The following is a 26312-nucleotide window of genomic DNA, read 5'->3' as shown; positions in this document are numbered from 1 at the left end:
ATGCTTTGACAATAAACATATAGAAATATTTCATCTGTGGAAGCCGTGGCGCTGTAAAAAGCACGACCAATTATCTGTCACGGGCTGGGACAGATAATACCTGCCTGTCAGCCTTCCATCTCGTGCACACATTTATCTCGTGCCCTCATTGGTGCCCTCATTCGTGTGTGTTGGAGGAGGGGCTCTGTGAGGAAGTCTGAAGGAAGGGGCAGATATTTTTTTCGGTTGTGTACTTTCAAATTCTAGCGCACTCGAGCTGGTTTCTCCATTCTTACCTACCCTACCTTTAAGTTATATTGATTAGTATTTTTTAGACTAGACAATAGTTTTAAAATGGCTTGGCCGATTTGGAAATGTTTTGTGTGGTTTTTGAGGTTATTGAGGAAGCTTGAATCAATTTCTACGATCAACAATTACAGTTTTATTAGGATAAGCCATTTTCAACTGTTGTCTGCATAGGGTAATTAATGCTAATTAACACAATTTATGCTAATTGTGCAAATTGCCCAGGTTTCATCTGTCACTCTCTATGTGCTGAGGACCTGTACTATACATTTATATAATAAAAACGTTGGGCTCAACATTTCCGGGTTCACAATAGACAAGTTTACGCGACAAACCACGGGTAGCGCCATAACCCTACACAAATGCACTTCATTTCCGCCGGAAGTCTTTTGCACAGCGTCTGTCGGTGTAAACCGGTGTAAACAGTCAGACGGGCACTGGTGTAAACACAGCGATTTCGATGCTAACAGTGATGTTAGCTTGGGAACACGATTCTACTTCTTTGACTGGAGATGGCGTTACTCTCCCCCACCCGAATTCAGTGCAAAACTGGGAGGATAACATGACGACGTGGCCCAGCATAACGTACAGCAAAATTTGCTCCTACTTCGTTCAATCCATGGCAATAGATGGAAAAGCAATGGACAGTCTCAAGGCATATCATAAGGCTGCGCACATTCTACTTTGCCCACATGCTCCCGAAAATTGTTGACGATTTTGTTGAGGGAAGGTTACAGTTCTGCAGTAAATATCTCAGCATTTTAAAACCAAAATAAACTGCCTTATTTAGGTCATGCCCACAGGAGCCAACAGTTGTCTGTTGTTTACATAATGCACAATTTACATGATCTCTTTATGCTGTGCAATATATCATATGTGCCTGTACTGTTTGAGTGAAAATAAAGTTTGATGTAATTTAATTTCATTATTGCACTGTTATTGCATTATTGCATTTCATATGTTCCTTAGAGTGCTACAATTTCTTTTAACACAGTTCATCATTCATATTAAGCTCATACTGTACATAAATAACACTGAATGAATTAATTGTTTAGAGGAAACTAAAGAAATGGCTTCAACAAGAAAGATCACATGTTTAATCCTAACAGGTATTACAAATTAAAATATAAAAGCAGCCCACACAATTACATCACTATGAAAATATTCATATATAATATTAAAAAATACAATGCATGCAGTATTTGTTGTGTTTATCTGTATTTAATGAACAACATGGCTGGGTGCTGGGTGCTGGTTTGTGGTCGTAGCACTCTCTATCTAACCACTCGTTCGGGTGCTTTCTCGAGTGATTGCAACCAACTACCGCACACGTAGTTCCCGAACCACTTTTCTTCATGTTGTAATTGTTATATCCTCTTTGTCTCTGCGATATCAGTGCTTTGTCGGCACAACGGAGCTAGCTAGCAAAACAAACCCAGTCCGCCAAAACGGAAGTGCATTGCATCGAAGGGAGGAGTTCAGGATGTAGAGCGGAAACGGCTCAATAACTTGTGTATAGGACTCTATGAGCTGGCAAACAGACTTTATGGTAACATATCACATACAATAGCCAACAAAATGTATCGCTTATCCTTCTCCTAATTACCAGCATTTTGGAGTGCTGTAAAACTGTCCCAGTCTGCAGAGTGACAGTGATGAGTCCTGCTAACCTTACTGGCCAACAAGACCCCAATAGAAAAAATGTCCCCTTTATGTTTTCTCTGTGCCTCTTACAATGACCTGAATATAAAATATCCATCAGTCTGCCGGCTGTCTCTCTTTTGTTTTCCTCTCTTGCCTGGATCCTTCCCACCATTACAACAGCATCTTATGTAAGACTGGATCAGGCACGTGCGGGAACAACATGAAACTGTCACCAGCTCTGTTTTACCCACAAGCCCCTGCACTCTCCCAGGCAAGACGGGCCACCAATTAGGGTTAGACGAGCGAGCGGAAATATTGAAATAAATAAACTAAAAGATCATTTGTGGCCTGGGGCGTGCTTCTCTTGCATAGTGAAAGATTAATGCTGCCCCTCTGAAAACTAAAGGCTCTGAAGGGACAGAGGAAGTGGCTTTTTTTCTCTTCTGAAGCTCTGGTAAAATAAAAAAGGCCCTGAGACGCCTCCAGGCCAGAGGAGCAGCAAGGAGAGTGGAAGAAACAGAGACAGAGAGAGAGGACGAATATCTTTGACAGTGGCACATGCCTTAACTCGTACTGTATACAGCATGCTCTAAATCACACAACTCACTGAAACCCCTGACCCTGAACCTAAGCCATGAGGATGTAGCCCACAGGATATTCAAAAACAAAAGACAGCTTTTAAAATGTGTTTCGTTTTTGAATATAACAGCACAATTGATGGTCACTCATTTCTTGAAATTATTTATACTTTTCAGTTATCTTTTGTTACAGTGGGCTTCTATCAATTATAACCACACTTCCTGCTAATGTTTCACATGAAGAGCCTCCGTGGAAAGGGGATAATGCACTTTGTGTCAGGAAGGTTTCTAATGCGATACTGGAAGAGTAACGTTTTATTCACGTTAGTTTACCACAATTTGTCATACAAACTACCTGGTAGAAACACCTGCCTTCTATTAAAATGAACAACAGCACATATATGGCTCTGTGCCATGAATATACTCGTAAATATAAAGCACATGAACAACAATGAGATTGTTCTGGTATCTTCATTTGGTTATCATAATAAAATGACTGGCACTGCATTTGGGGCCAAGAATCAGATCACTATCTCTTAGCTGTGTTTCATGTTTGTACAACACAGTCTTGAAAAAGTGCTCCTATGTCAGTACACTCTTCTGGAGTTATCTTTGGTATGTGCGTTTCTGGAGTCTGTGTGTTTCTTATAGTGAAGTCTTGCACCTACACACCTCACCACCAGATTTCCAAGATGTAACACAGCGTGGCCTTGTAGCTCACACTACAGAAAAAGAGCTTGGAGCTCCAAAAAGCTTCCCATTATAAATACTATGATTAGTGTGATCCTGAACACAGTCATTGAGCTGCTGGGTGTGTGAGTATTGCTAACAGATTTCTCTCGTGGTAAAAAAAATGAAAATGGAATAATTTGTATTCCAGATACTACCTTTACTTGTTATTGTCAGATTTTTACAAGTACTGAAAGTTTCTAGATTTCCAAATATCTCATGTCCTGCTGTATAAACTGGGGCTGACCACAATATGCACATTGGAAAGACTCAGACACATACTCAGAAACACACTCAGACACACACACACACCTGAGTAGGCCCAGTAGGTCTCCTCGGTGGCTCTCCGGCATCGTACCCCTCCGGCCTCGGCCCTGTGAAGGCCTTGGATAAGGGCTTGGGACTCGGCTTGGCTTCCTGTCAGCGCTGCGGGGGGGGGGGGGGGAGAAGTGCAGACAGAAGGGTTAGCCTCAACAGGGTTAGCACTCTGACGCCCTGCCTGGACTCCTACTGCTGAGGATGACAGCCGACTGTGTCCTCAGCTGGCTTACCACGCAATGTGCCTCACAACAACATTCACAGTGTAAACAAAGGTCAACAACAGAGGAAGGCCGAGCAGCAACTTTCTGATATAAGACTGAGTATTCTGCATTGAAGGACAGCATCAGGCCTCAGTATCAGTTCCTGCGAAACAGCATCACTAGTGAAAGTCCTGGAGTGTTAACTGAGGTCATCAGTCAAAAGATGATGCATTATCTGAAGCTTTCATGATGTCTTTGAATTATGTTTGCGAGCATTCACTTCATTCACATAACGGTACTCTGATTCTGATAAAGGGGTTCTTTTGCTATAACAGATCTATTATTTTGGATTCCTTTACTTCTTGATACATTTTTTGCATGTTTTTATTTATTCATTTTAAGAATGGCTTTTTTCCATTTTCGCAAATCAACCCTTGATGTGAAATGCAAGAGGATATATTTCAATTTTTTTAACTTACAGGAAGACTCAAAACAATCTGCCCATTCTGAAGCAAGGGACTCTTGGTAATATAGAAAAACCTGCCTGAGCCCCTTAAAGTCATCACAGTTTAAAACAGCATTGCTTTGAGCACATGTGTGTGTGTGTGTGTGTGTGTGTGTGTGTGTGTGTGTGTGTGTGTGTGTGTGTGTGTGTGTGTGTGTGTGTGTGTGTGTGTGTGTGTGTGTGTGTGTGTGTGTGTGTGTGATATCTGATATCAGCCCGTGTAATCGATGTATAAATTCACTTGTTTATATTTCATTACAATTATTTTTGTCCATATTTTCTTTGTAAAACTTGTCAATGTCACTTTATTTTTTAGATGCTTTTATATTGAAGAGTACGTTTTATTTTGGTACTCTTGACACATTTCTGCAGACTCGCGCTACTTTGTTCAGCCCGTCCACACACAGGCATGAAAAAAATCTTGAGGCTGGGCGTGTCTGAAGCTTGGCGATTTTTTGCGAGCAACGCGACCAACAACCAATCACATGAATCTCCCACCCGACATACAAAACAATAGCAATGTTAAACGAAGTAAACTGGATATAAACTCCCCAAACAGGCGAAAACCTACCAGTTTCACCCACTGTCTCTGCCACCTCCCTCCATGCCTGGTTCCTCCAGTTTAGGTCCCGGTAGGTGAACAGAGAGCAGTCTTAAAGGACCGGGACATTTCCTACAGCAATGATTAATTTATCCTCCATTTTATGACATATGGAAAAGACCGCAGCAGTATCTGCATACAGTACACGCGGTTTGATTGACTAGCGCTTGCACTGGCGGGATTTGCATAAACGGGATTTGATTTGCTGATGCCAGCTTCGCAAGCATTGGGAGCATCAAAAGTTGAACATTGCTCAACTTTTGATGCTCACGATGCTTGCAAAGCCATGCTCCGCTCCCCACAATGCAGTTCGGCGAAGATTAAAAACCTTCTACGTCACCCCATTCAAGTGAATGGGCGAAGCTTTGAAAGATTTTTTTCATGCCTGTGTGTGGACGGGCCGTCACTGAGGAGAAGTATTTCCTCATATTCCAAACGAGAAATTACGGTAGCAAATCACCCGGTTCTTTACGACCAGAACTATTTACCGGGATACAAACCGGAGGAACCAGGCATGGAGGGAAGTGGCAGAGACAGTGGGTGAAACTGGTAGGTTTTTGCCTGTTTGGGGAGTTTATATCCAGTTTACTTCGTTTTAACATTGTTATTGCTTTGTATGTCGGGGGCGGGAGATTCATGTGATTGGTTGTTGGTCGCGTTGCTGGCAAAAAATCGCCAAGCTTCAGACACGCCCAGCATCAAGATTTTTCAAGATTTTTTTCATGCCTGTGTGTGGATGGGCCGTAAGTGGAATGAGTGGTGTCAGGGAACTCACCAAGTGTCAGAAAACACAACCGTCTCTCTTTTCCTCCATACCCAAATCTCTAAAAACGGGGCTGCAACAGAGCTGATACAGACTGATACAGATTTGAATTGTTCTGAAGTCAGAAAAGGGGTGCTCCGCTTAGTGGGCAACTCTCCACCTATCAGGGGAATGTGGGGTTGGGTCACGGCCGGCCATTGCCGCTCGAAAGCACTGTAGTACATATATCAGGCCTGTAAGTGACGCTGTAGTCTGTCACAAAAGCAGCGAAGAAGACTTCCCGCGCATGGTTGCCATGGTTGCCCTTCTGTTTATTCTCCGCTCTGGCTCTTTTTTTTCCCTCCCCGAGGCAATCTTTTGCGCCGTTCATACTATAAAGCAGTGGTCACCAACCTTTTTAAGCCCAAGATCGCAGACCTCGGCCTAGGTGAAAGGCGAGATCTACCTATTGCAGAATTGAGTGAAAAAGACGGCCCAGGCAATGCTTCCAATTTGAGGCCTTTTATATAGGCTAATTGCATCTGAATTACTGTTACAATGAAAGCTCCATAATCAGCTCACGGCATATAGGCAGGGGTAAAGTGCTATTTGGGGGGCGGACCTCACCTCCTCTAGGGGGGTCCTCACCTCCTCTAGGGGGGTCCGGGGGGATGCTCCCCCGGGAAGATTTTTTTTTAACCATTGAAGTTGAAAGCATCAATCTGGTGCACTTTGAGAGCAACATGAAGAGTTCTATGGATACCTCTCTCAGCACCCATATGAAACAGAACTGTAAACAGATTTTCTTTTTCTTTATGGATATTTTACAAATCACTCCCCTTTTAAACTGTATTCTTGTTTTACTGACATACTGTATAGTAGGCTATTTCATACCTGTTTTTCATTTATTCTCTTATTCTTTGTATAACTATAATGATCATATGAAGGTGTGCCGCGGAAATAATCTTTTGAATAATTTGTGACAAAACCGTTCTAAACACTCACGGTACGTCTACACTACAGGCATCAAAAGATGCTTTCAACGCTTCGCCCATTCACTTGAATGGGGTGACGTAGAAGATTTTTAATCTTCGCCGAACTGCATTGTGGGGAGCATGGCATGGCTTTGCAAGCATCACGAGCATCTATCGGCATCAAAAGTTGAACAATGTTCAACTTTTGAGGCTCGATGCTTGGCATCAGCCAATCAAATTCCGTTTATGCAAATCCCGCCAGTGCAAGCTCAGCCAATCAAACCGCGTGCAAGCTGGGAGAGCCAGACCCCAGTTCATTTCCTCATATTCCAAACGAGATATTACGGTAGCAAATCACTCGGTTCTTTACGACCGGAACTATTTACCGGGATACAAACCGGAGGAACCAGGCATGGAGGGAGGTGGCAGAGACAGAGGGTGAAACTGATATTTTTTTCGCCTGTTTGGAGAGTTTATATCCAGTTTACTTCGTTTTAACATTGCTATTGCTTTGTATGTCGGGGGCGGGAGATTCATGTGATTGGTTGTTGGTCGCGTTGCTGGCAAAAAATCGCCAAGCTTCAGACACGCCCAGCATCAAGATTTTTCAAGATTTTTTTCATGCCTGTGTGTGGATGGGCCGTAAGTGGAATGAGTGGTGTCAGGGAACTCACCAAGTGTCAGAAAACACAACCGTCTCTCTTTTCCTCCATACCCAAATCTCTAAAAACGGGGCTGCAACAGAGCTGATACAGACTGATACAGATTTGAATTGTTCTGAAGTCAGAAAAGGGGTGCTCCGCTTAGTGGGCAACTCTCCACCTATCAGGGGAATGTGGGGTTGGGTCACGGCCGGCCATTGCCGCTCGAAAGCACTGTAGTACATATATCAGGCCTGTAAGTGACGCTGTAGTCTGTCACAAAAGCAGCGAAGAAGACTTCCCGCGCATGGTTGCCATGGTTGCCCTTCTGTTTATTCTCCGCTCTGGCTCTTTTTTTTCCCTCCCCGAGGCAATCTTTTGCGCCTCCTGCTGCTGTAATTCAATGCAATCCCTCCCCGAGGCAAGTGCTGTAATTCTCTCCGGTAGTCCACCAGCAGATGACAAACACCCACCTCTCCGCCTCTTCCAAGGGACGATGGGACCGTGCGGCAGATTTTCAGTTAGATTTTTTTCCGCCGGTCAACATGTACCTTAGAAAAGTGCCGGTCAAAGGTCTTCTTTGTTATTTATTGAGCTTTAAAACAAATGAATAATGACTCTATATCATCATATAAGAATAATACATGGAGGACGGAGCCTCTCTTTTCCTCCCCCTCTTCTGAGAGCCCAGCAGCTGATCTCAGAGCACACCCCCCTCTCCTGCAGGGGGGCGTGGTCAGCTGCAGCTCATTTGTATTAAAGCTACGTCACAGGATCAGCCTCTGCAAAAACAGGGCTGGAAAAGAGCAAATAGAGCGAAATGAGGCATGGCTAAAATGCAGGATCTGTTTGGTATTTTGAAAAAAAAACTTCACAGACATGTTTTATATAGGTATGGCCTACAATATATTTTTTCAAATATAGCATGATAGGTCCACTTTAATGTTACACTTCACACAAGTCAAACTTGTTTGCAGTTAATGTCTATATTTTGCCGTGTGTAACTGTAGTTTATATAATGTGCAGCACTTCAAACAGTGTTTGTGAGCTTTCTAAAGTGTAGCTATGCTAACCTAGCATGTGGGTGTTTTCTTCTACTGAATGTATTGAGGTAGAAAGCTGGTGAAGACATTTCCTGCTGTCATTATATTCTGTTTGCACAGGTATGTGGTTATTCTTTTTGTGTTTTGTAACTGTAAACTGTATTGTTTGTTTTGCAAGTGTAAATGAATGGTTATATTTGTATATATTAATTTACAAAGAAAAACCGAATTTGCCACCATGGATAAATGTATATCTGTTAAAGGAACATGTTAATTTAATTATTCTGAACTTTGTGTATGCTTTCTCAGTTAGCTTCAGGCCTCATTGGGGAGAAGTACTGAGGTAGAAAGCTGGTGAAGCCATTTCCTGCACAGATAATAAACTTGGTTGGCAAGAAGGAAGTCGTTTTCATTCGATCACACAACACAACGCAGAGATACTCACTGGTAAAAGTATTTCGTTCAACCAATTAAAAAAATGTAGGGTAATGATTCACATCTATACTGAAGGATTATTTGAATTATTTGAAGGATTAAAGTAACGTGTTATGGCAGGAAAGTTCAATCTGGTATATTCATTTTAATGTCACCTTATATAGAATGTGTGTTAAACTTGTGATTTCTGCATTGAGTGACTTCTGCCGAGCAGATACCAAGAAGAGGCCCCTAGGGTCTCTCTGTTAATTATCAATAGTCCTTGCAATTAACAGGGGAATTCCCGGATACATTTTCAGATATAAGGCAGTTAAAGTCTGGTAGAATTAATGTTTATCTCCTACACATCCTGCAGGCCTTGAGACTTGGGTCACCCAGCAGTAAACAAGATAAACGTCCTTTTGAGCTTATCAATAAAATGTATTCATTCCTAGTAAGTTGACTTTGGGGTGAAGGGAAGTTCAGGGAAGCCATTAAGCCACAAGAACAATTAAACTTCTGTTAATCAACCAAAACTCATGACTTTCAGGGGACAGGACATTTGGACCTATAACAAGGGTCACTTCATAGAGAATATGTGTGTGTATTCCTTACTGTGATCAGATGTCCTGTATAATCATTTATCAACTATTCCTGTATTGGTGTTTTATTTGATTCCTCTGTTTTTATTCTTTCATATGTGGGTACTGGAGGGCTACAAACATTGTGGAGAAATTAACTTAAACATGTTTTATTACTCTATAGGAAATGGAAGCAGCTTTTATGACAGGGACGAGAGAGCTGGGGGAGGGGACATTCTTCTTGAGATTTTCAGCATGTCAAATGATCAGGGAAATCTACTTGTTTTAAATAGATGTGTGTGGTTGATTACTTTGTATTAATAATAACAGTATGTGTAAAGGAAGCTGGAAATATGCAATGTGAAACCTTTTATTTGAAATAAAGATTCTGCAGGGAATATTCTTAAAGAACAATAGCTCAAGTGTCTGGAAGAGTTGCAGGCTAAATGAGTGTGCGGTACTTTTTAACTGCTTGAGATCAGAGCTGATGTTTTCCTCTTGTTATTATTGTTTGAGGTTAAGGTAACTCACATGTGTTATTTGTATAATCCAACTATAACAAACTATATCTTAAAACTATCTTTATAAAATGCCAAAAGTATGTGAAACTTGCAAGGAGGGGTTTGTTATCTCGAATGTAAGGGTCGCCTCTGGCTCGCGCTGATTGGCTGTCTTTTCTAAGTGGAGGACCCCTCGGGGGGGGGGGGGGGGGGGGGCAGCCGCATAGCTCCTCCTGGGGTTTTGGATATAAGCCTATGTTTTCTTTAGACCAGTCTCTTCTTTTCTTCAAACTGACCAGATCCGTGAGATTGGAGGAAGAACATGAAGTACTTCCTTTGTATTTGTATTGTTACTTTTTATCATTAAAACAAGATTATTGTTTAACTTGCATTCTGGTGTTTCTTAATCCCTTCCTTTTTACGAATTTACCCAGCTTACCAAACGACACGCAGAGACGAGGTTGGTTTTAAACATCCTCCAAATCTCCAACAAATGGTGACCCGACGTGTCTGAGTGGGGTGTTTTCGGGGAAGAGACCACCAGCAGCAAGCGGACGAATGGTCCAGGGCTAAACATCTCGGCCTCTTCTGACAACTAAAAACAGAGCTCTGTACAATAGGCTACCAGGTGAGCAGACACCATTTAATTCGAAATCTGTGATTTGACCATATTCCAAATGTTAGGGTTGTCAGACGAAGTTTACAGTGTTTTTATAGTAACAATACAAATACGTGTTTTAGTTGTAAAGTAGGATATTGAGTTCCTACAGTCGGAAGGGTATTGAAGTCCCTGGCTTAAAAAGTGGAGGTATAGAGTCCCCACAGTTAGACGGTCTGGAGTAGTCAAATGGTAGTATTAAGTCTCCATATAAGACTGACTCAAAATAACTAATCCACAGCTGATACGTGTTTTAGTTGTAAAGTAGGATATTGAGTTCCTACAGCTGGAAGGGTATTGAAGTCCCTGGCTTAAAAAGTGGAGGTATAGAGTCCCCACAGTTATACTGTCTGGAGTAGTCAAATGGTAGTATTAAGTCTCCATATAAGACTGACTCAAAATAACAAATCCACAGCTCGACGGGGCTGGAGATGAGTTATTTATGTTAAAAGTGAATCAGCAAGTATTTCAGCGAAGGGTATTGAGTCTCTAACGGCTGGAAGGGTATAGAGTCCCTGGCCTAGTGGAGGTATGGGAGTCCTCACAGGCTATACTTGCTGGGGAAGCCAAGTAGGGTATTGAGTCTCTATCCATGGCTAAAGTGAATAACAAACCTGAGGTTCATAGGAACCAAAGGGTGCGTTATAAGTCTGTTGGGTTTAAACTCCCATTCTGTTGAAAGAAATATCGCATCTTAAAAGCTGGACAGACAGTAAGGAAGATATATTTCTTGTGAATAAATAGAATATATTATTGAACATGAAACAGCCCAAGTCAGATGAATAGATACAAAGTCATAATGAAGGGAGAATTTGATCGAGAGGAGCGTGAGTTAAGAGCTTACGAGAACAGTGGGTTCAAGCAGAAAAATTGAATAAAAGAATAGCAGAAGTGTTAATTCTTGAAAGAAGCCCCCCTTTTCCTAAAGAGGCTGAGAGCTACAGCGGGGGAGAGAGAAGGGGGTGTCAGTATTTGTCTGTGAGAGTTCCCCCCCCCCTTTTTCCTCTCGAGAGCAGCAGCGGCCCGGAGGGTGTCTGCTTGCTTTTGTCTCTAGTGATCTGAAGTTGGACTGAAATACATTGAAAATTAACAGATCAATGTGTGATTTGTGTGATATATTGAAATAAATAAGAAACAATGATTCGCTGCTATTTCAACATAGTCTTTGAGAACTGATTGATACCGTTGCATTGCGTTGTGAATTTCATGGTATTTGTCATTAACTAAGGATTGTACTTAATTATACTTCAAGGAAAATTATATTACATACAATAACCTTAGGGGAAAGTAGAAAGAGATTTACTGAGTATATGAAGTACATTAAAGTTAAGGCTTTATTCAAATTAAATATGATAGGTGGATTTTTCCATCTAGGATACGACATGGAAAGAGGAGAATTTGTTAGACATGAAATAACGAACTCATTTGGAGGAAATATATATTGTAATGTTATTTAGTTGTTGTTATCATATACAGTTACTCTCAGTTGATGGTTGTTTAAAGTAGATAGGAAACTGAAAACGTGAACGATTCACCACAATGGTGTTTTTTAGTTTATGAAGAAGGAGTAGAAAGTAAAAAGAAGGTTTTTGTAAGTTTGTCAGAGGGAATCTGTTAATGTTCAAGCATGACAGAGGTGCTGCACGAGGCTAAAAGCCATCTCACACAGTTGGAGAACAAAAGAGGTTTTGATGAGAGAAGCTTGGGCCGGCAGCTGCAGGGCGCAGAGAGGAAGAGAGAGAGAAAAGTCAGATGGTTTGAAGAAGTATAGAGAGGGTAAATGTTATATAGAGTTACTACTATTCTGGAAAAGGTCATATTGTTTTATGAGTAACATAAAATAAGAATATATTTACTAGATATACGAACAACAGGCTTATCTAGGTTAACAGAAAATTACTATTAAACAGTTTCAGCTGCAACTATTCTATCTTTGTTCTGGGGAGAACATACGTTGCATTTATAATTAATATTAAGAAAAGTTCACAATAGATACCATTAAAGACCGTTTGGGATTAATAGGACAAGTTTGTCATAAACATTCGTGCTTAGATGGAATAGGAGTGTTGAGAGATGTTCTCAAAAATGGGAGTTTTCACAATGTTTTTAGTTTTTATTGAAACAATTAAGTAATAAGGACAGAAAAATGTTCCGTGATGATTTATTTAGGTTTCAGCTTTAGTAATAATTAAGATTACATTTTGTAATAATTCCTTTAAGTGTTCCAAAAATATATTCATTAACTGTAGTCAGATTACTTGTTTTAAATATATAGCGCTGAATACAGTTAGTTTTGTATTCTGTTACAAATCTAACCATGCTTGTAACACACAACTTAGATAACAAATTTGAAAAAGAATAGAATAAGCAAGAAGATTAAAGATGAATCTATAGTGATTAAGAAAAGTTTTTTGTTTTGCCTATTAACTTAGTACTGAAGTAATGAAGAATAGGAAGACTGTTACCATTAATGGGTTTAACATTCACATGTTTCAGCATTCCTGACCATATAGACACTCAGCTGTTTTATTTTGTAACCCGCTGGGGGAGAGATTTACATTGAGTTTTTCTCAGTAGCTGATTTGCTGTGATTACAGCAGCATTGGATAGTTGTGCGCCACCTTTGGGTTGTACTCTGAATCAGTGTGTTGGTGAAATGTTGCTCATTGCAAACAGAAGAACTGTGCAAAGAACACATCTCAGAGGAGGTTTTGACAGTTTGCTTGTGCCTCGTTGTCAAGGCAACAGTGGTGTGAAGAGGTACTGCAGTTTTTGGGGATTTCTGCTGTACAGAGGACAACGTGTGTCTGCTGATTGTATCACATTGATCCAGAGGTCCCTTCCCCCTCAGGACATCCCAATGCCAGAGAGAGTGTCCTTGGAGCCCACTGACCAGGGCCGGTTCTAGCTTTTTGGGGACCTTGCCACTGACTACAGCTGAAGAGGACAATGAATCATTGACTGTTCTCAATATAACACGATCTTGAGACAGGCTGGTCTCAGTCTGTTCAGACTCTGAAGAAATCATGCAATGATTTTACAGCATAACTGTGCAAGAGTTTACCAGAAGGTGGCGTAGAACGATATGCTTAGTGTTTAGGAAGGGAGGCTGATTGTTTAATGATGGTCTGGAATGCTGAAAAGAATAAAGTTTAATATCCTTGTTTGGCAAACAAGACATCTGATTATTATGTCACACATGATAATCTTGACATAGTGACTGGCTATGGGTAAACGTGTGGACGTTATACCATTATTATTATTATGAACTAAAAATAAATAGGGAAATAGTATCTGGTTAAAGATGAATGGATTTCATATCCTAGAGAGGATTAGTTATATTGTGAATACTTCACAAGGTAATGTATTATTATACTAATGTATTTTGAAGAACACATCACAAGAACACAAGTCCAGTTTTGTTTTGTTTCTAGATTAAATTGTCCATTACCACAACTGTTCAGCTTAGGTCTAGCTTTAGACTTTGATAGTAAAAGAGTATTTAGGCTTATTTTTGTATATCTGAAATTTTTTTAATATGTTGGCTATTCACTAGAGAGATGGCATTACTCTCCATTTGTTAAGAACATTTCTGAAGATTAAATATTTGTTTCATTCCTAATATTCCTATTTAGGATGTCATTTTAGAATAACAAGGCTGATGCTGAAATTGGAAAATATGTTAGTGGTTTGCATGATGTAAACAAAAAAAGGTTTTGTTTGTTCAACCTCCAGTTAGATCTGAAACAGTAATAATGATTGATTTGGCCAAAGCTTAGTTTAACATCCTGATGTAACATTATGAGGTATGTTCACTTCTAAGGGTAAACAAATTGATAAAATGGATTAATATTATTATTATTGATTAATTTGGAAAATTAATTAAAAAGGCCGTTTTCTGCAGGTTCACTTAACAATGACTTGCATGAACATTTGTCAGGTATTGTGTTTCCTAGGGGCGATATATTAATAAAGTCTATTGATAATTTGTTTGTTAAACATCTGAAGAAAATGGTGCTGCGAACACGAGAAAAACTTTGTTGCATTGGTTGACATCAACACAATGATGTCACTAGTACAACTCCAGCTAGTAGAATATTAAAGTCTCTGCAGAGAACGACACATGGCCAATGAAACTGAGACCAAATGACCTTTGACCCTGACTGACAGTGTAACTTAAGAAAAGCACTATCAATGACTGACTCTGGGGCTGACCAAACTTGACTTTACAACCTGACAGTGTGAGTGTGAATGAATTTCTCCATGTGATCAGTGCAACTGCATGATTCTAAAACAATGACTAACCAAGCATGTTTTTAGACTAACACATTATTTTGGAGCTCCATGGGAAACACAGGTTTCCTACAATTCCACACATTTGGAAAAACGCACATGCGACCCGTTTCTAATTCCCACAGGAGTTGAACATATTTTTTTTTTAAGTTTGCAAATGTAAAACTCAAACTAAAATCTAAAGATTCTGTTTCTTTTAGGACTGCCAGCTGGAAATGAACACTTATTTTCCCTGGAGTGTTTACTGTGAAAAATGATGGATGTACTTTTGTGAATAATGTTTGCTATTTTCTTATAACCACTGGTTACCTGAAGGTTTTCTTCCCATACAGGATTTTGTTACACATGTGTACATGTGTAAAAAGGGGGAGTGTGGGATTTTTTCATTTAGGGATTGGAAGAAACCTGCCGCCCCAACTCAGATGTTCAATCTGACCATTGATTGACAGTTTTAGATTTAACCTGCTCCATATCTGGGGATAAGATACTGTTTGATTAATGTTGACATGTTTCTAATATTGATTGAGTTATAACAGGTAACCCAGATGCAGAATCAGTGGCCAAGGGGCTACTGAGAGAGGTAATTCCAGAATGAGAATGAGAAGGTGAACTGTGATAATGAAAACAATTTTGTAATATTTCAACAGGTATTAAAGTAACTGAGGTTTGAAATGTAGAAAGAACATATTACAGCTAAGTTAAAACATAGTAATGTAATGAGATAGAATTTAATTTAGACAACATCTTGTAACTAGCCTGGTAAAAAAGTAAAAGCCATAGACTGTTTAGATCATTATGGGGATGTACATTTAATTTAAATTCATAATAGAAAGACATTTGATGACAGTATGTTGGATTTCTGTATTCATTTTTTCAGCTTGATAATATCTAAGCAGTGACAGGTAGAAGCAGTCTCGCCTGGAAATGATTCACTTTGTCAGTATCATGATTTTAGTTGTTTTTAATCCATAACATTAGTGTATTCCATTACCAGAGACATTAGCAGTTCATATTATATTTCGATTTTAAATAGGATCTCAAGGATTTCATTTATAATAACACAGATGCTTGTCAGAAATTCAGAGCTATTGAGATATGTTATTTAGTTCACCTGAAGATGTTGGGGTTTATTTTGTTGACACAGGCCAAGTATTAGAATTCCGAAGCAGCCTACCAGTGGTGGGTCAAACACCTGAGGGCCCAGAAGCCCTGAGCGTAGACTTGAGGGGTGGGTATCAGATTTCTCCACACAGGTTGCTGACGCCAAAAGGGGGACCCGAGGAGCAGGAGGCCGGCACAGCGGAGTTCGTCAGGCCTACGTGACTCAACCCCAGGTTCTCCGGCCTCTACAGAGTGACCCAGAGGACATCTCATGCCGTCCGCCGAGGAGCAAAGGGGGACATCTGGTGCTACTGGAGCCAGTGTGCGGCGAGGAAATCACCGGCTAGGACCATGGAGGACATCAGGACGGACCTGGCTATCGTCAACGAGGACATCCCTACAGCAGACGACTCGGAAGCTGTCATCAGCGGACTGGAGGAGAAGGACCTCGCGGAAATCCCTACAGCAGATGACTCGGAAGCGGCTGTCAGCAGGCTGGGGGACTTCTCGAGGCAGCAGAGGAATCTACTTCTCTCTGATCAGATTCATCAGTTCCACCTTTGAAGGAAAGGCCGCATCTCCCCCTCCCTATCAGCTGCCCTTGTTGGCGTTTTCCGCTGAGGGGGGGGGGCCTGAGGATTCAACAACACGCAAGGATGCTGCTTTCTGGCACTCAGGTTCGCACTCTGATAGTTCCTTCACTGACATTGAAAGTTGTGTTCTGTTTACAAAGGTATACTGTTGGGGAGCAGACACATTGGCAAGGAATGACAGTAGCTGTGTTTCAAATGTCTTATGTGTGTTGGTCTCGTGAGGCGAGACCAAAAGGGGGAATTGAAGGATTATTTGAATTATTTGAAGGATTAAAGTAACGTGTTATGGCAGGAAAGTTCAATCTGGTATATTCATTTTAATGTCACCTTATATAGAATGTGTGTTAAACTTGTGATTTCTGCATTGAGTGACTTCTGCCTAGCAGATACCAAGAAGAGGCCCCTAGGGTCTCTCTGTTAATTATCAATAGTCCTTGCAATTAACAGGGGAATTCCCGGATACATTTTCAGATATAAGGCAGTTAAAGTCTTGTAGAATTAATGTTTATCTCCTACACATCCTGCAGGCCTTGAGACTTGGGTCACCCAGCAGTAACCAAGATAAACGTCCTTTTGAGCTTATCAATAAAATGTATTCATTCCTAGTAAGTTGACTTTGGGGTGAAGGGAAGTTCAGGGAAGCCATTAAGCCACAAGAACAATTAAACTTCTGTTAATCAACCAAAACTCATGACTTTCAGGGGACAGGACATTCGGACCTATAACAAGGGTCACTTCATAGAGAATATGTGTGTGTATTCCTTACTGTGATCATATGTCCTGTATAATCATTTATCAACTATTCCTGTATTGGTGTTTTATTTGATTCCTCTGTTTTTATTCTTTCATACGTGGGTACTGGAGGGCTATAAACATTGTGGAGAAATTAACTTAAACATGTTTTATTACTCTATATGAAATGGAAGCAGCTTTTATGACAGGGACGAGAGAGCTGGGGGTGGGGACATTCTTCTTGAGATTTTCAGCATGTCAAATGATCAGGGAAATCTACTTGTTTTAAATAGATGTGTGTGGTTGATTACTTTGTATTAATAATAACAGTATGTGTAAAGGAAGCTGGAAATATGCAATGTGAAACCTTTTATTTGAAATAAAGATTCTGCAGGGAATATTCTTAAAGAACAATAGCTCAAGGGTCTGGAAGAGTTGCAGGCTAAATGAGTGTGCGGTACTTTTTAACTGCTTGAGATCAGAGCTGATGTTTTCCTCTTGTTATTATTGTTTCAGGGTATATACAGGAATCCTGAAGTCAAATTTAATACCTTTTAAGACTTTTTTTAAGACCCTTTCCATACATTTTAAGACCTCATCGCCACTTCAAGTTCTAACATTGGCGACACACTTTACCTCACATTTACTCTATACAGTATTGATTGTAAGATAGCACAACTAAACCGTTTATGATAACTCCTTATCATAATTCAGATAGAACAAAGCACAAGAGAATGAATTTTGTGACCAACCCAATGCAAGGTTTATTAGAAAAATTATTTGACCAATAAACAAAACAAATGACAAAATGTTGTACTATGAAATATACATTAAACTTTGGTCAGCTTCAGCGGGGTAATGCCATGTAGGAGTTCACAAATACCCATCATGGCATGTGCCTCAATTCATTTGCTTTGCTGTCCCACTCTTTTTCGGTTTGTTCCAGCTCAATGCATTTCTCTTTGTGCCTCCTCCTGAGGGTGTTGGACTTTGTTAGCAGTTGAGCCATTAAAGATCCAGCTTTTCCTCAGCCTGTGCAGGAAAACATCGAGCCGCTGCTCAAATGGCTGGAAGGAGAGGAAGCCTTCACCTCTACCCTCAACAGACAGAAATCTTTGAAATTGCTGAACGATCACATCACCTACAACATTGACAGAGAAAGGGAAAGAAGTAATTATTCATATGTCATTATATTTCATTCCACAGTCATCTGCTTCATCCGTTGTTTGAGAGATACATAGCTCGCAGCATCTGTACACATAAAAAGCACAGTGTATTGTAGATTTCCTAAAACAAATTTAAACAAGAATGCGTAATAATTAAATCCACACAAGCTTCTATTGTCCCTAAACAATACTTGTTCCTACCAGCTGAAACTCCTCCTGCCAACTGCTTGTCCTCCAGGAATCTTTGGACTACACTCTTCATCTTGCTGATGCACCACTCTGGATCCCTGCTCATGTTTGTGGGATCCAAACATGCAATGTTCCTGACGACTGGAAATTTGAGGGGGCTTTTCTCCTGCACTTTCTTGACCATTGCAGCCAGGCCCTTCATGCACTCTTTCCTGAACGTGAGCACAGAAAGCTCACCTACTCTGCCTCCTGGTTTGCTCTGAAGTGCCTGACAAATAATACATAGACTGTAAATTGTGCAGAAAGGATGATTTACAAAATAAAGTTTATATCAACCTCTCATTGAAATGACAAAATGAGTTTCAATATACATTTATTTGAAACTACACAATATGTAATGGAAGTTCATTTAATTTTTTAACAAATGTCCCTTCATTAGCATAATACAATGGTAAAAAGGTGAATTTATCATATTAAACTGGCTGGATCAGTGTACAGGTAGAGCAAAGACATAGTAGGCCCATAACTGTATAGATCTATACATATACAGTACGTCTCTGAAAATATATCAAAATTACCTTGATGACAGATTCAGCACCAAGGCCTATGTCAGCATTCATCGGGGAGACCCAGTTCTTCTCATCAGCTGCATCGACTTTGGTGAGCTTCAGGGGGGTGATGTCCTCTAGGAGTTCACTCTTCACAAACCGTCTCAGTAGACTCTACCATATTATAAAGAAATAACAAGAAATCAATGACAGAACCATTCGTGTGGATTAATCAAATTCAGTTTAATTACTGTTATTATTACCTTCAGTAACTCAGCCAAGTCTTTAGCTAAGAAGGGCATCACTGGCTCATCAGTTTGAAATTTTAACAGGAAGGGGCTGAAGGTCCTGGATATCGCAAAGAAGAACTGCAGCTTGGCTATGATGAGTGGATCCCCTTGTGCTGCCGCAATGGTGTCATAAGAGGCTGTGGCAGGGTTTGGGATCTTCTTGTTTTTGACACCATCCACGTACTTCTGTAGCATCGGCCAAATTTCAACCGCTCTCTCTGCCACACGGACATTTTCAACCCATCTGTGGCCGCAGAATGGTAGTGGGAAGCAGGAGGACCCTGTCAGACTGGTGAAGTCCTCTCTCCTCGCAGGAACGTTGTGGAAGAGGTAGTGCATTGCTCTCAGGAGCCTTTCAAGCTGCCACATCGTAAAACCGGCCTTTACTGCGTTGTGGAGAGTGTGAAGGCCACAGCTTCCAACAAGGACAAGCTGAGCACCTCCATAGAGCTCTGCGTGCTCTTTCTGTAGAAGATTCACCAATTTGAAGTTGACGTTGGGTCCATCCATGCTGACAGACATAAGCTGCCTCATCTTCAGTTGTGCACCACATTCCTGTGAATTAACAGTAATAAATTAATGGCAACAATCCTTGAAAGTGTATTCTTGAAATACAGGGTCATTCAGATGCACGGTAAGGTGCAACTATAGGTTTGTCACTCATAACATTTAAATTAGTCATTTATTTGGTGTTCAAATGTCATGAAGCAAGATTGCAATATTAACTTACATTTTATAATTGAAACACATTACTGGTGGTATCTCCGTTCTCTCCTCCCACTGTGAATCGCGAGAAAGTTTCAGGGCGACAGAGACACAGAGCGTTCCCGTAACCATAGTAACTCACTCTCACCAGAGGGAGAGACGCTGTGCTGCTGCTGACCAGAGCCGTATAATATAATCTATCTATTCTATCTATACGGCGCTGCTGCTGACTTAGATTACTCTGAGCAGCATGCTAAATTACCATATAATAGATCTTTATGTATATTTTTCGCATTTCCCCCGGTAATAACTTTTGTCGTAAAAATGTGTTTCTAGTCGCATCTTAAATAATACTCGCTAATTGCCTAAGAGCGTCTGAAAAGATGCCAAATCTACCAAAAATAGCCATGTGTGCAACAAAAGATTCAGTCGTTTACAAAGCACATAACTCATATTCATAATATATGTTTTGAAAATAAAAAAAGACCTGGGATTGAAGAAAAAAAGACCCGTGGCTCAGGCAGGCCCTAAACATGAAATGCAAGTAGACTAGAGATACACTTACTTTAATGTGATGCAGCAAGTCCTCGGCTCTTCCGTGTCCCAAAAATTGCGACCCAAGATACCTGGCCCGTACACAGCCATCATCCCAATAACGAATGTGGACGTCCATCTGTTTTTTCTTGGTGGCTTGATTAAGGCTCTCGTCAAACATCAGCACAAACGGCCCAGCCTTGTTGATGCTATTAACGAGCTGTTCTTTAAAGTAAGGGGCCAAGCCGAATCGGACTATGTACCCTGTTTTGTCTTTTCCACAGGCGAACTTCTTGGCTATTTCCGAATCTGGGAACATAGCTCGGAAAAGATCGGAAATCCCTTCATTGGAATTGATGGATTGGTGTTTAATTACGGTGTTGAGGCACCACAGAACCTCTGCCTGCAGCGTTGGAGTGGCGCCCAGCATCACTCGGAGGTCAGCAGTAGCGCTAGATGAAGTGGCGGAGGCTGTAGTAGCTTCAGCGATAGTGGGTGGGGGCGGTGATGTTACGCAGAAATGCGCGATTGAGACCTGCTGTCTGCGTCCCACAGCGGCTTTGTGGCTAGCACTTAGCATGTGGGACCGGACAGCTTTGATCCCCATCGAGGCAACACTAATCGCCTTCCGACACATGCAGCAGTAGGCCTCACGGTTATTCCCAGACACGGGCCTCAGCCATGGTTCGAACTCCGTATCCTCCAACCATTTGGATGAAAACTTGCATTTCCCCATGTTGTAACTGGCGTAAACTGACCTTCGCGCGCTATCAAGCAGCAGTCATCAGTGAGCGTGCAATGTCCTGTTCAGATGACGTAAAATCCAACGGGATGAAAAAAAAAAATAACTACACAGAATCACACTATACACCTACGCAATGATTAAATTCAGGCAAACTTTAGAATATAATTTATATACTTATTGCAAACAAGCTACAAAATTTAATACCTTGGAAAATGCAATTTAATACTTTTTAATACTTTTTAAAAGCCTTATTTTTCGCTAAATTGATTTATCACCTTTTAATACTTTTTAAGACCCCGCGGACACCCTGTGTTTGAGGTTAAGGTAACTCACATGTGTTATTTGTATAATCCAACTATAAAAAACTATATCTTAAAACTATCTTTATAAAATGCCAAAAGTATGTGAAACTTGCAAGGAGGGGTTTGTTATCTCGAATGTAAGGGTCGCCTCTGGCTCGCGCTGATTGGCTGTCTTTTCTAAGTGGAGGGCCCCTCGGGGGGGGGGGGGGGGGGGGCAGCCGCATAGCTCCTCCTGGGGTTTTGGATATAAGCCTATGTTTTCTTTAGACCAGTCTCTTCTTTTCTTCAAACTGACCAGATCCGTGAGATTGGAGGAAGAACATGAAGTACTTCCTTTGTATTTGTATTGTTACTTTTTATCATTAAAACAAGATTATTGTTTAACTTGCATTCTGGTGTTTCTTAATCCCTTCCTTTTTACGAATTTACCCAGCTTACCAAACGACACGCGGAGACGAGGTTGGTTTTAAACATCCTCCAAATCTCCAACAAATGGTGACCCGACGTGTCTGAGTGGGGTGTTTTCGGGGAAGAGACCACCAGCAGCAAGCGGACAAATGGTCCAGGGCTAAACATCTCGGCCTCTTCTGACAACTAAAAACAGAGCTCTGTACAATAGGCTACCAGGTGAGCAGACACCATTTAATTCGAAATCTGTGATTTGACCATATTCCAAATGTTAGGGTTGTCAGACGAAGTTTACAGTGTTTTTATAGTAACAATACAAATACGTGTTTTAGTTGTAAAGTAGGATATTGAGTTCCTACAGTCGGAAGGGTATTGAAGTGATTGGAGGAAGAGCAGGAAGTACTTCCTTTGTATTTGTATTGTTACTTTTTATCATTAAAACAAGATTATTGTTTAACTTGCATTCTGGTGTTTCTTAATCCCTTCCTTTTTACAAATTTACCCAGCTTACCAAACGACACGCGGAGACGAGGTTGGTTTTAAACATCCTCCAAATCTCCAACAATACTCTATAGCTTGAGCCAATGAAAAATAAATAACTTGCCTCAAACAATATTTCTTATGTCCATGGAAACTATTATATAAGACTTGGCACAAAGTATATTTTTCTTGTTGAAGGAAGTCAATTAATTTAAATTCTATATTTAATCCAAACAAAAACATATAGATTTTATCAAACAGTTTTTTCTTGTTAAAATTAACTAAATATTATTTGTTTTATCCAATCAAAAATGTATACATTTTTTTAAACTATATTTTTCTAATTTAATCTAATCCAAAAAATATAGATTACATCAATAATTCTCATTACACATTGTGATATTTAATAACGGGTTTATTACTTATAAAACAACCATATTTACAGGGTATCTGCATTGTTCAAATAAAATGTAACAATTTAAAATAATACATAGAAAAACTGCACCGCGGTTGTATGCCTACTGGTATAAAAATGAAAAATAATTCTTGCCAGAAAACAGTCAAGTTTCAATGGTCTGATTGTCAGCCCCACATATCAAAACATTTAAGAAAACAAATGAAAAACGTTCATACTATAAAGCAGTGGTCACCAACCTTTTTAAGCCCAAGATCGCAGACCTCGGCCTAGGTGAAAGGCGAGATCTACCTATTGCAGAATTGAGTGAAAAAGACGGCCCAGGCAATGCTTCCAATTTGAGGCCTTTTATATAGGCTAATTGCATCTGAATTACTGTTACAATGAAAGCTCCATAATCAGCTCACGGCATATAGGCAGGGGTAAAGTGCTATTTGGGGGGCGGACCTCACCTCCTCTAGGGGGGTCCTCACCTCCTCTAGGGGGGTCCGGGGGGATGCTCCCCCGGGAAGATTTTTTTTAACCATTGAAGTTGAAAGCATCAATCTGGTGCACTTTGAGAGCAACATGAAGAGTTCTATGGATACCTCTCTCAGCACCCATATGAAACAGAACTGTAAACAGATTTTCTTTTTCTTTATGGATATTTTACAAATCACTCCCCTTTTAAACTGTATTCTTGTTTTACTGACATACTGTATAGTAGGCTATTTCATACCTGTTTTTCATTTATTCTCTTATTCTTTGTATAACTATAATGATCATATGAAGGTGTGCCGCGGAAATAATCTTTTGAATAATTTGTGACAAAACCGTTCTAAACACTCACGGTACGTCTACACTACAGGCATCAAAAGATGCTTTCAACGCTTCGCCCATTCACTTGAATGGGGTGACGTAGAAGATTTTTAATCTTCGCCGAACTGCATTGTGGGGAGCATGGCATGGCTTTGCAAGCATCACGAGCATCTATCGGCATCAAAAGTTGAACAATGTTCAACTTTTGAGGCTCGATGCTTGGCATCAGCCAATCAAATTCCGTTTATGCAAATCCCGCCAGTGCAAGCTCAGCCAATCAAACCGCGTGCAAGCTGGGAGAGCCAGACCCCAGTTCATTTCCTCATATTCCAAACGAGATATTACGGTAGCAAATCACTCGGTTCTTTACGACCGGAACTATTTACCGGGATACAAACCGGAGGAACCAGGCATGGAGGGAGGTGGCAGAGACAGAGGGTGAAACTGATATTTTTTTCGCCTGTTTGGAGAGTTTATATCCAGTTTACTTCGTTTTAACATTGCTATTGCTTTGTATGTCGGGGGCGGGAGATTCATGTGATTGGTTGCTCGCAAAAAATCGCCAAGCTTCAGACACGCCCAGCTTCAAGATTTTTTCATGCCTGTAGTGTAGACGGGCCGTCAGAGTCCTTTAGCTCACCTGAGCCCCTCAGTCTGACAGGAGAGGACTCTCCTCCAGCTTGTTGTGGTAACAGCTCCTTATGTCCGTTAGTTAGTTAGTGCAGCTAGCTAACCAGATGCTAACATCACGGTCCCCGCTAGCACCGGTTCCTCTCTCTCCCTCTCTCCGTCCCTCTCTCCCTCTCTCTATCACACTAAATGCGCTATTGCCACACACACACAGAGCTTGAATGACACAAGCACACGTGTATTTCCATGCAACTCTCTGATTGGTGTGGTGTCTTGCCTCTGTTGCGTTCAGTGAACACGGGAAATTACAGCCCTGCCGTTGTCTCTTGTGTCATGATGAGGTTCACGTAAAGCACGGTTAATGTATTATATTATTGAGGTGTCTCAAATATACGTTAATCAAGTGGCACCTGCTAACGGGGTGGTGGATGATAGGTTTACATCTAAAAAAATATTTTTCAAACATTATTTTAATTAAATTTTTCTTTTGTTGCTTTTTTTTTTAACGGTCCGCGATCTACCCGCACCACACTCGCGATCGACCGGTCGATCGCGATCGACTGGTTGGCGACCACTGCTATAAAGTGACCGTTCCTTTTGGAAATGAAATATCTTTCAGACTTATGCTGTGATATAAGCAAACAAAAATATGACCAACAGTTTACAATGAGAAAAATACAGAAATTATCATTTTAATAAATATTACCTTTTAGGGTAAAACAATTTAGCTGTATTTTTAAGCCCTCTTCCTTAAATTAGTTATGATTTACGTGCTTTAAATCTGCTTAAAGTCTTCCACAGACACCCCGATTTACCTTAACATTGAACAACTCTAATAACATTAACTTTGGAATCCCAAACGTGCTGAAATGTAAAATCCTCAAGTGAGGTTAACATTTAGCTGACCAGACATGAAGACATTCTACACATTTTGAAAAATCGTGTAAAAGTGAGTCAAGTCTTAAGTTAGCCATTAAGCTTAGTTCTCAAGGGTCAGATTTTGAACTTTGAAGAGCTGGCAGCCAAACATATTATTGACCTTTGAAACCAAATGCGTATGCAAAACAGTTGCGTACTCTACCAGCCCAGCAGAGCCCATCAGTGCCACATGGTAATTGCTAGTTTTTATATTTTCAAACAATTGAACTTCAGAATGACGAACCATAAATAGTCACACAACAGGTGTGTAACCTTTTCATTCTCCAGGACAGTCACATACGTTTTCTGTGACTTGTTATTGTCTTTATCATTTTCCATGACTGGAAAACTTGGACGTGTAGGAAACCTGAACTAAGCTCTATTGTAGAGCTGGTCATAGAGCTTCTCGACCTTGGTGGCCATGCCTTTCGGGTCCAGCTCCATGAAGACTTTCTGGATATATTCAAATGTTAATTTTAATGTCTTGGGACATTCCAGATTGAGAGCATAAAGGAAGCCCAGGAGAATGGCGACAGCATTTGTAACAGACGCCAACTTATTCACAACCTCTTGTCCCTCAAGAATGATGCCAATGTCTTTGGTTGCGGCTTGTGCATCTCTGATGACGAAGATTGCGATAGTTTCCCGCTAAAGAATTTTTCCAGCCTCTTCCTTCTCAGACACCTGGAAAATAATTTAGGAAAAAATAATCTGAAATCAATATAGCTCGGGTTTCCCCCCAGATGAATAGCCTAACTTTTAAGACATATCTTGGACGTCCTGGAAGGCCAAAATTGGCTGTAAGAAGGAATTGTATCGTGATTCATAGCTTTGGCTCTTGTCTGTAGCTATTGTCTGAGCACTTCTTTAAACACTACTATGACTGCCTATTGGTTACTCGCTGTGTTGGTGACATTTGAATTTGACTTGTACTCCTATTACACTTGTTGTTAGTCACTCGGGATAAGAGCACCTGCTAAATAACTAAAATGTTATGTAAAATGTAACACACATCATATAAAGTGGACAGCCTTAGCTAGAATTTTAAC

The 26312-nt window shown here is 40.6% G+C and overlaps 2 protein-coding genes across 3 annotated transcripts in view; both read right to left on the bottom strand.

Moving 5' to 3' along the window:
* LOC307039451 (receptor-type tyrosine-protein phosphatase gamma-like) overlaps positions 1-26312 on the bottom strand; it is a 1005384-nt gene that overhangs the window by 795373 nt on the left and 183699 nt on the right. The window contains exon 2 of the mRNA XM_079681553.1: positions 3549-3662. Within this exon, the coding sequence (XP_079537679.1) occupies positions 3549-3662 (114 nt within the window). The remainder of the gene's footprint in view (positions 1-3548; positions 3663-26312) is intronic.
* Positions 17692-21802, bottom strand: LOC307039444 (uncharacterized protein). 2 transcript variants are annotated; one of them, XM_079681538.1, is made up of 5 exons: positions 20599-21802; positions 19302-19883; positions 19069-19212; positions 18503-18758; positions 17692-18276 (listed from the first exon to the last, which is right to left on the bottom strand). In XM_079681538.1, the coding sequence occupies exons 1-5, from the start codon at positions 21301-21303 to the stop codon at positions 18083-18085; spliced, it is 1881 nt and encodes a 626-aa protein (XP_079537664.1). In that variant the 5' UTR covers positions 21304-21802; the 3' UTR covers positions 17692-18082. The 2 variants fall into 2 exon arrangements, with proteins under 2 accessions (XP_079537664.1, XP_079537665.1); XM_079681539.1 differs by lacking the exon at positions 18503-18758 and having other exon boundaries at positions 18138-18276; positions 20599-21801.

The sequence above is a fragment of the Notothenia rossii genome, assembly GCF_949606895.1.
Source record: "Notothenia rossii genome assembly, chromosome: 5".
In the NCBI taxonomy this organism is placed as follows: domain Eukaryota; kingdom Metazoa; phylum Chordata; class Actinopteri; order Perciformes; family Nototheniidae; genus Notothenia; species Notothenia rossii.
This window is presented reverse-complemented; position numbering and strand designations above follow the sequence as displayed.